Source organism: Lonchura striata, chromosome 8, assembly GCF_046129695.1.
Source record: "Lonchura striata isolate bLonStr1 chromosome 8, bLonStr1.mat, whole genome shotgun sequence".
Classification (NCBI taxonomy): Eukaryota; Metazoa; Chordata; class Aves; order Passeriformes; family Estrildidae; genus Lonchura; species Lonchura striata.
In genome coordinates this window covers 33,622,322-33,638,634 of record NC_134610.1, presented here as the reverse complement: position 1 = coordinate 33,638,634, position 16,313 = coordinate 33,622,322, and the positions used below count along the sequence as shown (strand labels likewise).

Below are 16,313 nucleotides of genomic sequence, written 5' to 3'. Positions count from 1 at the left end.
AACACAGGTTTCCCTCCCCAGCAGGCAGCAATGTCAGTCACATAAAGAATGAAATGGATGGCAGGTGAAGGTGAGTAGAGGGGAAGAGGAACCAAATGGGACAATGCTCATTTCACCTTCATCATGGCCCAACAAGACCTCTGTGCTCTTCACTGTGGCACTGGGGTGTGTACTAGAGCCAGTCCACTCTGAGCTGAACAAAGGGTGTTCATAGTACTCCTCATCTGAATTGCAGGGCTCCTCCTTGGGCACAGACACCGAAATGGAGGGCGCCAGGTGCCTACGCCGCTCCCGGCCGGCTGCAGGCCCGCAGCCGGCGCAGCGCTGGAGCAGCCCCACCTTATCCTCCGCCCCTGCATTTACAAACAGACACACAGACAAAGGCTGCAGGACAGACACACACACGAGAAAACAGAGTAGCATGGACACATGCTGTAGCACCACCAGCCACTATGCCATGCTGGAGTGGATGGCACGAGCCAGGCTATGAGTTAATGCAGGATGGAGGAATGAGGCAGTTGTGCATTTTAACACATGGAGCATGTACCTGGCCCTTCCTACTGGGTAAACCAACATCAGAAACCAATCCTAGCAGTAAGTGAATTTCAAAACTACACACTAATGACTTAGAAGAACACATGCTGTGCACAAACCACATCTCACAACTCACACTATACTCATATGTATTACACACCTGACTGACTGTACTAAAAACCTCTTGACATAGTTGAATTCCTCATAGTCATCAGATTTAGTACTTAAAAGTGTAAAATTTAAAAAGATCTTTAATTAAAAAGAAAACCAGCTTATATTTTGGCCAGTGGTGACTTTTTCATTTTACCTGTTTCAAAAATCTTCACTTTTCTTTTTTCTATATAAGCAGCATTTAAACAACAAAAAATTCCCTTCCCTTAACAGCTAGCAACCTATTTTATCCTGATAAAGGTCAGAAAGTGCTGCTCACAGCAGTCTCTGTTAGTCCTATATTTTATGCTGTTGTGTCATGTTTCCATGGGTGAACTAGCTCCCACCTCAGTATTTGCTAATGCTTTGGAATGACAGGCTTATTCCCATCACTGTAGCCTTGCAGAAAATCACATTAGTGGGACCACACCAGCTACTGACAAGTACAGGGAGGGGCAGTTTTTGCAAGACAAAGAAAAATAACACTACTAATGAAAATTACTGGCCTACAACCTCATCCATACAAGTCTCGAGGGGAGACTTGGGACCTCCTGTAGGCTGAGGAATCCTCATCATAAATAAAGGTATGAAAAACTAAACATCTAGTGCTAGAGAAGAGATGTTTAAGTCCATTCTCAGTGTATGACACCTGATAGTTTGATGAACACTTATTCATGGGTTGCCTTAAGCAGCTGCAGCTGTTCCACTGGATTTCCTACCAGCTTCAAGTACAAGTCCATACTTTGTGTCCCTGGTCTTTCTAAAGGCAGTTATAACTTACAGGATTTCCCCCAGAGCCCCCAGAACTGTCACTGTCAGGTCCAAAACACTGTCAGAAAGCAAGGCTTTAACACAGCCAGTATAACAGATCTCTTGTGGGATGCCAAAACAAAAGGGCTCAGGAATGCTACCCTAACTGTGATTACCTTAGCCTTGGAAACAATTTTGATCTAAACCAATCCCATTTATAAGAGCTCTAAGGTTCTTCCTGGCAAACAACACCAAGTGTGATGTTTCTTTCAACAGTACATCATGACAAAACAACATCTGTATCTTTACAAAAAGCTCCTCTTCTTTCTCAAGTAACTGGCAGCAAGTGTCCTGTAATGTCATGGCATGGATTTTTTCTGCCTAGGAAAGGATTGCTGTAGGATAAACCAATTCCATGGGTCCATGTTTAATACTGGTGCCAGCCCTGAGGCTGGCTGGGACCAAAGGTATGCTGTGTGCACAAAGACCACACATGGAAGTCAAGTTAGGAGAATTGTATTCACAGTTTCTTTCAGGGGACAAAGAAGTGCGTGAACCACTGATAGTTTGGCTGCTTCTCTTCTGTAGTGGAATCCAACCCCCATATTCAGAGGTTTATGCAGTACTAAAAGAGGCAGGTGTGGAAAGAAAACCTGGCAACCCACTTCTGCCAAGCAGGAAGCTCTGCAGGGCACTGCAATAGGAAATGCTAAGCACAGCATTGTGCCAAAGCTTCCCATTTTTCCCTAGTACTTAAGAGCCAGAAGCAAGGTTTCAGGGAATCATCTCAATCTACTCACAGTGCAGAACTTGTGGATTTCTTCTCCACAGATACAGCTACAAAATTCTGTAACAAATTTGAGGGACCCAGTTTGAAAAAGGCAAATTACAGGGGGTGAGTCCAGAGTTCAGGACACAAGGAATTAACTCCTTCCTAAATCCAAGAAGGTTCAAAATTTCAACTCCCCCTTCTCTGCAGGGTGCCCTCACACCAGCCCATCAATTACCAAAGACAAGAACTGAATGAACAGAAGCTCTTGCCACCTACTCAGCTGGAGCTGGGACGTGAAGAAAAGAAGGGAAGGTTGATACAGTCAAGAAGCTGAAAACAGAGAAGGAAGATGTGCAGAAGGGGAGGTTCTCCTTCCAGCTGTGGGTTTGTTTATCATAGGGCCCTTTAAAAGCAAAATGCATCAAGCAAGAGTGAAGATGAAATACCAGAACTTGTCTATACTGCTGCAAACAAGACTGAAAATCCCTTCTTTCTAGGCTCTGAACAGACTGTAGGCAAGAAAACAGAGGTCTTGCCTCTGCTCCTTAAAACTGCAGGAACTGACAGCAGTGAAAATGATTAATACATGCTATTGTGATGATCCAAAATCACCAGGAGTGTAAAGGCTGCTGCTGTTTGGGGCTGTTACATCAGTGGCTATTTTACAGATTTAACTTGGTTTTTTTATCAGTTTGAAGAAAGGTATTTTCAGAATTAATGCAGATAATTTCATTAACAGGACAATGATGTCTTCTAAGGAGGCTATGCTTTTATTTCAGCAACAAGAAAAAAACCTTTGTTACTATAGTCCCTTCTAATCTTTTCTGTCTCAATACATGGGAAAATCCCTAATGCATTTTAAAGTCCAAGATTAAAATCACTTCTCACAAAGGCTAATTCTGCTTTAATTTTCTTGTATATTTTGAGAATGCCTTTCAAGAAGTAATTTTCACTGTTAACAGATCCATTTTCATACAACACTTGAACACTTCAGTTTACAAAACATTCTTGGTATATAAAGGCTAACCTGCCTATTTCAAAGTGGAAGACAGTCCATCAGAGACACCCTTCTGTTCCTTAATGTTTAAAATTTTTTTACATGAAGACATTGTTGACCATCATCAAAAGGCAAGGAGCACAAAAGAAATGCAAAAATTAGAATATTACATCAGTCCTGCAAGACTAGATACAACTCATAACAGGATTAGAGGGTGCTAGGGAGAATTTAATTTCCTGAACAAAATTATGTTATTATAGTTGAAATAAATATAATAATTTCAATAAGGCAAATCAGTTCTCTTACCTTCTGCAGCAGTAAAAAGGGACAGGTTCATTTGAATGCTTTCCTGCAGCCAAATCAAAGAAACCTACATCCAAGCAACTCCTTTCTCTCATGAAATAAACCTGACCCACAAACCTCTCTGTCTTTCCTACCTTTTTTTTTTTTTTTTTAATTTGTGTTTGCTGCATGGCTGGCCACATCCACCTTTGTCAGTCTACAACAGTGATTTCCTTCCTAGAGTGACTGAAGAAGTCTCTTGGATTCAAAGCAATGTGACACACACTGACAAGTGCATTGGGAAAGCTTCTGGGAGAAGGGGAAAAAAGGTCTGAGGCAGACACACCAAGTGCTCACCTTTTTTGTTCAATTAATTAATAAAGTGTACTTTACTAAGCAGAAAGACAGACAATGTAAGGTGCATGAGGATGGATTGCCAGATGGTATAGGGAACAGGAAGTTTAAAGAAGTACAGTAAAACTGGGTCAAACCCTACTGAGGCAAACTCTTCTGAATGGGAACTTTGCCTGAATAAAATTGACAGGTCTGGCTCACTCAGGCCAGCAATAACTGAACTTTACCCACAGAAAATAAGGACAGTATCTTCTAATACAAAGCAGAGCACAAGATTTTCACTACACAGAACTGACAATGCTGATATTTTGGTAAAAAGCAACATAACAAATTTCTGGTGAAATTATTTCCAAGTTCTTTCTGTTGCTTCAAGCAACTCTACCATGAGATCCTGTTAGAGAGCCAGACATAAACAAGAAACTTCCAGCACAGTTCATTAAAGACTCAGGAACATCACTCCTGTTCACACTTCACTTACAGAATGGCCATCTGCTCTTAAAAATGAAGCACTGAATAAAAATCTTCCATGTTGTGCAAACATCTCTTTTGACTTGTGTTAAAGAAAACTATTTGAAAGTTATTAAAAACCAAGGCATTCATGTAAATCATCAAAACATCTCCCAAGTACCGTTCTTTCAGCCCTTGTAACCACCTCTGCAGGATAAGTACTATTATATTAATTCAATTCTACAAGCAAGGAAAGAGAAAACCTACAATGTTAAGTGACTTGCTGAGTCATTTCACAGCTGGGAGCTGCAGTCTGGCAGTAGATAATAACCTCAAGTTGTAGAGTGTTTTGCCACCTTCCTGTGTTAGTACAACTAGCAAAATGCTTTTCATTTGCTATGGGGCCAATCTACAACCTCCTGTCAATTAAGCAATATAAGAACTTTTTAAAATCCTGAAATACATGCAAATATACAAGCTGATACAAGCAGCACACAAAGCCAAACCTAAACCTGAGGCTAATGGAAGAACCTTGGCCTGAAGCAGAACAAGAAGCCCTTTACTATGGTATGAAAAACCTAAACCTGAGGCTAATGGAAGAACCTTGGCCTGAAGCAGAACAAGAAGCCCTTTACTATGGTATGAAAAATAGTGATAAAGCCCTGGTAACAATTCTAAAAATCTTTGCTAATGCCTTACCAGTTCTCTTTTCAATTAATAGTTTTGATTGCCATTACCTGTGTGATGAGTCTAGGAACTGTTACATTGTTTTTAAACACACAACAGGCAGATTTTTTTTTAAAAAACAACAACAATCAATTACTCAAGTTCTTTATAACTGTTAGTAACCACACCTAGTAGACCCTTCCAGTAGAGTGAACTGACAAATGTTGTTAACACAGCCTGTATTTCATTGTGTCAAAAATGACTGCATGATGGAACATGCCTAATTGCAGTGTCCTCAGCAACTGAGTCAGAGAATGCTAGCATGTGAAACAACCATCCACTTGCAAAATCCATAGAGGCTCTGTGTTAAAATACCAATGAAGTTTGTTCAGCAGATGATAGGAAATTATTTTCATGCACTTATGTAACAAAAAGAAAGATAAAACGCTGAAAGAAAATCAAGAAGTGGAGACATAAAAATGTTACTGACATGAGTACAACTGACAGTCCCCTGGAGATTCTGAACCCAAATCCTTCTTATCCCCATGATACAGCTCAATTTGAACACACTGCTGTCTCCCTATGCTGTTGGCCTTGATGCAGCAGTTGTCTTCTGCTGAACAAAGCACTCACGCACACGCCTACACTGCGGCAGCTTCGCTGGGATTCAGGCCTCTGCTTAACATCAAGGCAACACTTCAGCTCTTTGCTGGAGGAGGTTTCAGCAGGAGGAAAATGCAGTGATCACGGGCTACTGAAACTGAAACTCGTGCAGAATAGAATAGAAATTTGCTTTGTAAGACTAGAATGTGACTGCTGCACTTTGTGTGCAGAACTTCTAATACATGCAGGCACTGGAGCATGAATTACAGGTCAAGGGCCAAAGAAATGATCCAGCTCTGAATCTCCTTGCTTTCATGCATTTAAGATTTCAAACCAAAAGGCAATGGTAACTTTAAAAAGCAGCCAAACACATCTCAAAACAAAAGATGACCTATATTTAATCATAGTTTTGGTGACCACACTGGAAGAGCAGTGTGGCTCATATTGCAAGCAGACAAAAAATTGAGCAACACTATCTCTTTTTCTTTAGCATGGATGTACTTAGCATATCCCTCAGCTACCTCTGTGCATGTGTCTACCTCATCCATGCACTGCAGTTGGTTTGCAGATGGGGAGTTATTGCTGAGAATGGCTGATTTTTCCACAGGAAGCATCTCCACCGCAGAAAGTAACTCCGTTTTCTGATTTCCCCATCTTTAGATTCATGTCTCATGCCTCTGCTGACAGCTCTGCACTGCAATGTCCAGGAGACCCTTACCTTCCTCCAGAACTCCAGTCTGCTCAGAAGCTGGTGATGGAGGTGGGGAAGGAGGCAGGTTGGCTGACTCTTCAACTGCTAGAAATCAAACAGTGAAAATGAGATAGAGTCATTAATTCCAGGAAGACCAATACATGATGTAAGCTGCAGTCAGCCTGTTCTGCCCAGCTGAGGAATTATCTGATGAGAGCTCATGCCTGCTGGATTTTTAGACAGACCCTTGCAGAATACATGCACTTTTGAAATATAATAAAAGGATTTATTCTTCTATTGTTGATTCATTTTTTAATGGTATGAATTACTTACAAAATTCTGGTTATAGAGCACAATATAAAAATCAAATACGAGATACTCTTTTAAATCAGTATTGCCTCTTAAAAAGCGTTCAGTCATCCAAGGCAACAACAGAAAAGCATCCGAGCACAGAGGTATTACAAATTCACACCAACTACCAAAAACTGGCACCCAGTATCTTTAATCCACCTTGAGTACATGAAAAGACTCCATTCTGCACAATTTTTTCTTCTACTGCATTCAAGGTTAATCACAGAACACATGCAAATATTGCTTGTCTAAATGCAAAAGATATCAGCACAGGGAACTTATATCAGCTATGACAGAACAGTGATTCAGCTGAGCAAGGCACAGTGAAAACTTAGATGCACTTGGACTGGGATTTGCATTCATTCCCAGTCATGAGACCAGATGCTGAAAACAAATGTTTTTTTTACAATTACTTCAATTCAAGTATGTTTAAATTCTAAACAAGCTTCTTAAATGAACTCAGCATGACCTTTGCATTTGATCTCGTACCAATCACTTTGAGAAATTTTTTCTTTAAAAACAGATCCACTCCTGCAGATTAACCAATGTTAGAAAAAAAAAAAAACACACCCAACCAAATCTGTTTTAGCAGATCTGTCTTATCAACATCACCTTTCAACAGGCAGATCTCAGTTTACTGTTCAGGGATTCTTTCCAAGCACAGGCAGGCCACTTTCAAAGCCCCAACAGAATTTTCCAGGCTTCCTCCTATTGATTTCAGTGTGATTTGGGAAAGACCATATGTGACTTGTCCTTAAGATGTGCTGTCCAGGGACAGAGTATTTATAAACTCATCACAATGCATCTGACCACAGAAACTGTAACACCAACAGTTGTTAACTGAAGACATACTTCTCACAATGTCTTTTAAATTACTTATCTGACTAGATGGAACTGAATATCCATTTTGCCTCTCTCAGGCCTGAGTGAAGTGATTTGGAGAATTGGGGTCTTCCATGTAAAACTGAGTCTCTGCAAAGAAGGGAATCACCAAGCAACCCATCTCCCTGCTGCAGTTCTAAGTTAGTTCAATGAAGCAAAAAACCGTGGGAACCAAGTTTCCAACAAATATTCTAAATTACTCATTGACTTGAATTCATTCTTAGGCAAGGGCCAAGTAGTGCACCAAAACAAGCAGATTACCTGTGAGGAAAACACTGCAGGGCATTGTTTTGATTTAATCACAATGAACATGCACTCAGCAGAATCCATCCTAGGATAGGCTTGCATGACTTCCTTACCTCAAGATGAAGTATGTCCTTTCTCTGGCCTTTGGTGTACATGTTTTGAGTTACTGCAAAAGTTTTCTGGCAAGGAGCAAGCACTTTAGGTACAAATGGCTGTATACCTACCTTCTTTGATAGATAGATACACACATACACATATAGTTCAGAGATATTAAACAAAGGAGGCAAGAGGAGGGTGGAGACACAGCATGGACCAGTGGCATTTTTACCCTTTCCAGTACAGACTGCTGGGATTTGCTTTTACCATGTCACTCCTTCCACAATCTGCCCTCACTCTGGCTGGTGCTCTCAGTCTGGTGTAACCCATTCCTTTTTACTTCCTGTGGAGGTGCTCCCCCCTCCATCTATTTGAGCAGCTACCACCCAACCAGCAAAGCCTCACTTTCCTTTTATTTGTCACTCTATCTTTGCCTCTTCAGACATTAATCCTTCACATTGTACACGGCTGAACTCAAACAGTTCCAACCAACATGATGACAAAACCCTACCACCAAACACACTCATGGTTGAGCTACTCAACCATGAGTCAGAAACAAGGTGGAGAACTGCTGTTAGAGCAAACAGGGAATGAGACAGTCACAGGGTCATGAAGAACTGGGAATTCAAGATCCTGCCATAATCCTGTGGCTCCAGCATTTATCCAGTGGTGACTATGGTTTACAACCATAAGCAATGTGAATACACAGCTGGAACTGCAGGTTTTAATATACATACAGACATTTGCAGACACAAGGATACCTGAAACATTCTTTGTCTCATTTTACCTAAAGGTAGTGATCCAGGCTGATCTTTGTGCTGGGCTTCTTTTTCCTGTTCACCTTTCAGGACTGCTACAGCTTCAGCTGTTACTACTTGTACTATCCTCGCAGACACTTCTTCTGTGGCAGTAGCAAAGTCAGGAAAAAAGAAAGAAAAGCATGCTAATCAGAATGGTGTTTAAAATCAGAAAGATTAGCTTAAACAATAAAAACCAGAGGCAGACTTAATCCATTTTAAAAGGTAATCTTTCTTCCTGAACTGTAAGGAAATCATTAAAAATAAAAGAAAAGGACCAGATATTCCAAAGGTTTCAGTACAAAATGCCAAGTATTTCTAAAAATCAGGAGCTCACTCTAATCAGGATGCACAAAGCTTCATTATTAAATGTTCTTTCTGTTAGGGACAATGTGCAGCAACTGCAATATTTTAAGACTACCATCTATTAAATGTCTAGAAAAATGTCTGTAGGAATTGTTTTGCAAACGGGTAGAATGGGCAGCTGAGTAATGGAATTTCTTGACATTTAATATATGAAGTTAGCTGCATTCCAACATGCCCTTTGGACTCTAATTCCTCCTCAGCAGCACACAGTATGCATTAAAGGCACTTCCCAGACAGCCATCTATGCTGGTGAGGGACTTGAAGGGCCAAATAACACTCCTGCATGGTTACAGTCAATACTTCATCTTCCTCACCCCTTTGAAGACTGCCACACAAAGCTTTATTTAAACACTAGGTCTGAGTACTGTGCAGAGGGATGGCAGAGGATGCCTTTTTTTGGTGGAATGGGCTCCTGGCAGCTGGCCCCCAATCTGCTCTGTGCATGGAGCTGACTCAGGCACTGCAGGCTTGGCAGAGCTGGGTGCCACAGAACCCTCAAGAACTCTGCTCTTCCCCACTGCCCACAAGGTGTAGCACACTTGAGAAGGGTCAGCAACTGGCTGCTCTGGTGAGCAGAATGTAGTAGGACCACTCAAGGAGTGAATTCTTCCAAACTGAGAAACTGTCTCAGCTCAACTCCAGACCCACTCAAAGGTGCAGTGAAATGTCATCAGGCACACAGCTGCATGTGGAAGCAACCAGAGAAGTTTCCTCTCCTCTGGAAATTCAGATACCTTTGATGCAACAAATCAAGATCTTAAGGGCTGGTCCAGCAGCATTCAGAGAGCAAAGGGTTTGTGGTTCTTATCTGTGAGTCTGCTCTCCCTTTGTCATTAATCAATATATGTTTCTCTCTCAGCCAAACTCAGTGGAAATAAACCCCTTCCCTCTCCAGCTATACCCAAGTGCTGCCTGCCAGCTGTTTCCAACACAGATGGAGCTGACCCCCAGGGAAGGCCACAAGCTGCACAGTCACAACCCACCAGTTGCACAGCTGAGCACACCTGGGACCAGAGCAAAACTTCACTGCTTCCCCAGCCCTTGTGTGGAGACAGAGGTTTGTAATGGCACATGTCAATACACCCCGCTCCTGCCAGAGCCCCCATTAGTCACCATCCTGAGGGCAGGAATAAAAGCTCTGCTCACCCATTACCACATCCTTCAGGCAAGAACTGGCTGGGAAGAGCAAGTATGTTTAAATCAATGCCCTACATGTAACTTCACAGCAATCACTCTGACAAGGGACAGTTCATTAGATTAATAATGATTTATTTTCACAGTTACTCTTACAGAATTCCCGTGTACTTTTAATGTGAAGCTATTCCTCTTCATTTGTCCTTTAGAAAAGCCAAATGTTTTTCTCAAAAAACACAGATGTGAATTACCACAGCCATGTTTGTTTAAAACCAAAGTTCTAGGTTAATCTTTCTTTTACAAAAACTATTTAACGAGATATTAAAAATCCCCACCTACTGGCAAAGGACATTCATAATTGTTGGTGTTTATACCTTACAATTCACTGCACTCCTGGATGGTCACCTGGAGGGCAGTGACTGCAACAGTTCCATTGGCTGCTGCCAACAGCAAAAGTAGATGGATGAATACACCAGAACAACTACCAAGCAATGAAAAAAACAAGCTGACTTGAAAAACATGAGTTTGAAAAAAACATTTGAAATACATGAATATAAACTTGAGAATAAATACAGATTAGCAATCTAAAGATGCTGCTTTCCTACTCTCAGGGGTGGAAAGTTCTGACAGGCTTCCACATTGGAAGAAAGAAACCAACTGTTTTTTGAGATGAGGCTACGTATGATAAAGGTGCCTGTAAGAGGAGGAGGAGACTATGAAGAGCAGCTCCAGTTCTGATCTTCTATTCAACATCACATCCCCTAGCATGACATGAAACTCCCCTTTGTGGTTAAGTAGATCAAATGGAGCACCATAACCCCATCAATCAAGTCATGCATGTGGCCAGTCCTATAGATCAAAGAACAGGGATATTGATTTAAAGCCCAGCAGTCTTCCCAGCTGCCTTTCAGGGGCCTGCACATTATTTTGGGGTTTGTACCTATTTTTGGGCTGCTTCCACACCTGCTGGATGCTGGGGGTGCTTCTAGCCAGCTCTGGGTTCCCTCCTCTCATGAGAAACACAAAGCAGACATTTCCCAGACACTCCCAGACTCTGACATGGTGCTGCTGCTGCAGACCAGTGGATGGACACAAATCTGGAATCCTTAAAGGTCCTGACAGCTCCCTGTGCTGTGAGGCACCCTCAGCCTGCAAAGCACAAGCTGGGAAAACCTGGGAGAAGGAACCTGCAGCATGGCCCTTCCTCCTCCTGCAGACACACAGGACCATCCCCACAGCACAGCGTGCTGCATGTGCTGCAGAGAGCCATGCTGCTCTTCCAGAAAGCATCCTTTGATAGCTGGCGTATAGCTCAGATTCTGCTCTTTCAGAGCAGGAAAGAAAAGAGCCCTGACAGCTCTGGTGAGCATGGAGGACAGTACAGAGCTTCACCGAGTGCCACAGATACAGAAGACCCTGCATCAACTCCTGCCACCGCTTCATACCTGAAGGATGTGACACGTGGCCCTCCTGTCAAAACTTCACCAAGCTACTAATCACAACACCACAAAAGTAACATCATTGAGACTGTACTATTAGCTCAGATGAAACAAATAATGACTACATGAGGAAGACTCTTAATCCATTTCTGAAGCTTATGCTCACATGAAAATTTTAATGAAAGCCTCCAATTAATTTCTGATCTAGAATATCCAAACCTGTATCAGGTTTAGCACCCTGGAGCATATCCAAAGGAAATCCCCTTGGTCAACTGCTTTCCATCAGCCAAGATACTGCAACCCTCCTCCCAGCAGGGTTAAGACAAATCATTAAAAACTGCCTCCTTTGTAATAGAATTTATACTTGTTCCCATCCAGCCTGGTCCTCTAGTACAAATGGGCTCTACAAGCTCGGAGGGCAGTTCTCACCCTCTCTGCTTTCTCTCTGATTTAATTTCCTTGGGAGAAAGATAATGCTCCACAGGGAGCTATGCATGGGGGTGAAAGGTTGTCTCCTGGTAAACAGAAATTTCTATTTCAGGCTACCGCAAAATAAGTAAATAAAAATAAAAATGGCCTCTGGGCTTGTATGTTTTGTTCCGTTTGTTTTGTTTGGCAGTGGTCTTTAATCAAGAAAGGCTTATTTCTGAACACTCTGCTGATGGATATTTTGGGTGACACAGGGGGCATGGGCAGTTCATCAGAACAGTGCTTTTGCCATACATGACTGCTGCAAAAGGACAGACTCCTCTGTACTAATGGACACTATAAATAGAAGATCCAGTGGGTAAGTCAAATCCTCACAGCACTGCTATTGAGACTTTTCATAGTTTTCTTATGGTTCAGTTAAAGTTCAAGGCAGCCTAATGATAAAGAGCAAACAAACAAAAAACCAAAACAAGACCAAAAAAAATGGGAAAATTAGGCAGTTTGAATGCTGTGGATGCTGAGCTGTGTATTCACTAGACATGGTTTTGCTTGTAGACATTTATTTTCCCTCACTTTTAACACACAGACTCCTTCTGACTCTACTTCATGCCACAGAAACGGCACTAACAACAACTTATAACAAATAGATTTATTTCTTAAAAGCAATAAGGAGCATGGCTTTACCTTAGATCCCAGCAGAGCAAAGAACAGCAACATGCCTTTTCTTTGCATTTTGTAGAGAGCAAAATGTTGCTCCTTTTACCAAGATGTCAGCTGTTCATGATACAGGACACAGACAGAGCTTCACAGCTTGATTTTAGGAATACAGTACCCTATGGTATAGGGAGTCCTTGGATGGGATGTCCATAACAGAGAGAAAACACAGTGAAAACCCTCAGCATGAGCTCTCCAAAGCCCTGACAGGGAGCAGGCTGAGCTGAGAGGCCAGGGGCTGACACACCAGGATGGTAGCTCTGCTGCTCCCTCAAAGGTCACTTCAGACCACACTCCAACAGGGCTGCCAGGTCAGCTCTGCCACGCTGCTGTCAGTGCCACGGCTCTTCTGTGGCAGGAACAGAGGACTCTGCCCTGCTGAGAGGACAGATGCCTGTCTGGGGCACTACACTAATTTAAACCAAAGCTAAAACTCAAACAAATTAGGCACTCTGGTTTTGGAAGTCAGCCCAATTCTTCTACAAACCCCAGCATACCAAATCAGGAGATCTAGAATCTCTGTGTCCCAGAGATGATTCAGGGGCACAAACCCTTTCCAGAGCACTAAGATGCACAGAGGATGCTGAAGCAGCTGTGATGGGGAGCCACAGCCTCCCCCCAGGTGTGTTTAGAAGGCCTGCTGCCTCCAAAGGCTGCTGCTCTCCTCACAAGTACACCACGGGCACAGGTGCTGCCCAATCCCCAGCACAATCACTCTAGCATTGAGAATTACACTGAAGCAGGTGTAATTCCAACCTGTAATTCATCATTCCTGCACTCCCTCCTGATAGCTGAGGCCCCCTTCCCAGACAGGGACTCAGGGGCTGGTAAATGAGGTTACATGCCAAAGACTGGCTACAGCATGACACAGTATCTGGGATCAGATCCTGTACAAGGCCAAGATGTAATTTCAAAGTTTTCCTTCATTCCTTATTGATCCTGCTGCATTTGTCATTGGACTGCAGATGTCTCCACTGGCACATTACCTACAGTACTTCTATTTCCCATGACAGCTTTCCATTCCATTAACTTTTATAACAGACATGTTTACCAGCCCCAGAGACACATATACAGACAGTGGCAAGAGTCTTTTAAAATAGGTGTCTGAGCTTTCAGGTCCTGACATAAACATTTCCAAAAAATAGTTTTTAAAAAAAATATCTGCAACTACAACGGCAAGAGCAAAAATCTGATCTGTGAGACATCCCCACAGTGATGTGTGATGTCTGTTCTTTACGTGCCCTTTTAATGGCTGTCCTTCAGCCTCTAGCACTTTTTCCTCTTTCTCTTCCAACCTACCACAACCTCAGACTCAACCCATGGAGAAGCTGAGTTTGCTATGAACACCACTTCTTAGGTGAAACTGTTCAGCTGTTTGTTTCTGACAGCCCTCATGCAGCAGTGCCTTTTATCTTGTCTCCCCTATCCCTCTGTGCAATGCTGTGTGGTTATTCTGAGGACTGGTTTTGGTAGGATGGGCAGGGCTCACAGCCTCTCCCTGCCTCACAGGTATGTGACTGGCACTGATGCAAGGATCTGGCAGTGAACTGGGAGCTGGTACAGCCTGCCCTGAGAACAGCTTGCCTGTCACCTCCTACAACAGTGTCAGTGATTTCTCAGGCCAGAGTTGCTCCAGTCAGATCAGAGTTTTTCTCCTCAGCTCTTCTCCTGTAATCACCTGTGTTTCATGCCTGCCATTCAGCAACATCACTCAGCCCACTTACCTATTCTTCTTCCCACCTTGAGAACCCATTTTACAGCAACAGGGTCAGTGCCTCCTAATATAAAAATGCATATCACGTCTCCACAATCTCATCAGGACAGTCTTCCCAGACTAGAGCAGCATCATCCCTTCCTCTTTCTGGCAACAGCTCCACCCAATGCCACTAGGCTGGCAGCAAGACCTTGAGCTTCCTGTGGCCACAGAAGATGCCACCTGGTCTCTGTAAAGCATAACTTGTTTAAGACATAAACAAAGTTTACCTTTTTGAACTGCATGGCCATTCTCATTTCTGGGCTGAATATTTTGAACTGATGCATTATGCACCAGCCTGAAAGAATCCTTCTTGAGGAAATAAAACTGTTCTTTTAGAAAGCAGAGGGGAGGATTCCTGTTCTAGGAAGAGGTAAGGTGAACACTTTCAAATCCAATTCTCCAAATAAAGGATTGCAGCTCAGTAGAAGACATGAATAACCAACTGCCTGATGAGTAGCATGCAGAATCCCTGCTCTTATTTGCTTTCATTTATCTCCTAAGCATTTCTAGCCCCTTCTGCTCCAGGAGAAAATCAAAGAAAAGGGATGACAGGAAGGAGGGACAGAAAGAAGGAGACTGCAAATTGTGTCAAAACTTCACACACATTCACGGGTCACCCGTCAAACACGTACCAAGAAAAAACAGTGAGCTCACTTAAAGTAAAGGGTAATTAATGTTCCTGGAGTACTGAGGCAGAAGAAGGGATTAAAGAAAGCTGCAATGACATGGAAAGGATAAAATAATATGTTTCATTAATTTTGCTACATTTTAGGGAAAAAACACAGGCAGGGCACAACAAAAGGATTAGCAACATGTATACTTGCAGATTTGTGAAAACAAAGCAATTTCAGTCAAGATGTGCCTGTCAAAATCCTCAGTGGGATTCAGAGCAGTTTCCAAGGTAACCAGCACTAATTGTTTGCACAGTGCAATCGAGTCAACAACAAAAGCACAAAGCAACCTGCACCGTCTTGTGAGGCAAAACACCCCACATATTCCTGCAGAAAGAAAAGATACAAATGGCTATTTGCTGTCTTTGACTATTTGAAAAGCAAAACAGGAGCTATGGATTTTTCTCCCCTGGGTACTGCAATTCCGAGTGCAGGCAGGCTATAGAAATAGCTGTTCGATTTCTTTAGAGGCATTAGCCAGTCCCCTAAGGACAGGTCCTGAACCCATGCACAGCTCTCCTGGAAGCTGGTGGATGACTTGTTTCAGTCAAGATTACTGAAATGTTGGAGAAAAAAAAGACACAGGCATCACCCAGTGGCATCTGGGGTGGAAAAAACAAAGATACACCTTGGACTTGATCTCTGGGGTCACAAAAGCTCTAAATACTGTCTTTTTGCATGCAGATTAAAAGACAAATGCACAGCAACAATCAAAGTATTATGAATAAGTTACATAAACCCCCAAAAGTGCCAACAGATTAGTGCTTGAGATTGAAGAAAAAATCCGTAACACAGCTTTATGGAATTCAAATACTGGCTTTCAAATGGCTTTTGTGACTGTAAATATTTTGCTGTAAGTAGGTCCTTGATCTGGATGTTGGCAATATTAACAATAATTGGCAGGAGTTATGAAGGCAAATAATATGAACATCAGCTTTTAAATTAAATGCAGCCACAACACACCAGATAAGTATCATTTCTCTAATAAACTCGTTGACGTTAAGCTACTGCAGCATCCATGAGGATAGCAACAGATTCATTTAATCACCAGGATTCACCAGCTAACCAACAGAACAGGCTAGAAAAGGTCTGTGTTTTGGAAAGAAGCTTTGACAGTTTATTGCATTGGATTGGATGCCCAAGGTACAAACATTCAGATTAATGTTGGGGAAAGATGTATTGCAGT

At 42.4% G+C, this 16,313-nt stretch overlaps 1 protein-coding gene across 43 annotated transcripts in view; it reads right to left on the bottom strand.

Moving 5' to 3' along the window:
* MAP2 (microtubule associated protein 2) overlaps window positions 1–16,313 on the bottom strand; it is a 233,372-nt gene that overhangs the window by 43,949 nt on the left and 173,110 nt on the right. For 32 of the 43 annotated variants that reach the window (XM_077785165.1, XM_021532516.3, XM_021532517.3 and 29 more), the window contains 2 exons: window positions 8,609–8,722; window positions 6,274–6,351 (listed from right to left, as the gene is read on the bottom strand). In XM_077785165.1, coding sequence (XP_077641291.1) covers window positions 6,274–6,351; window positions 8,609–8,722 — 192 coding nt within the window. The remainder of the gene's footprint in view (window positions 1–6,273; window positions 6,352–8,608; window positions 8,723–16,313) is intronic. The other 11 variants (XM_021532532.3, XM_077785167.1, XM_077785172.1 and 8 more) reach the window with 3 other exon arrangements.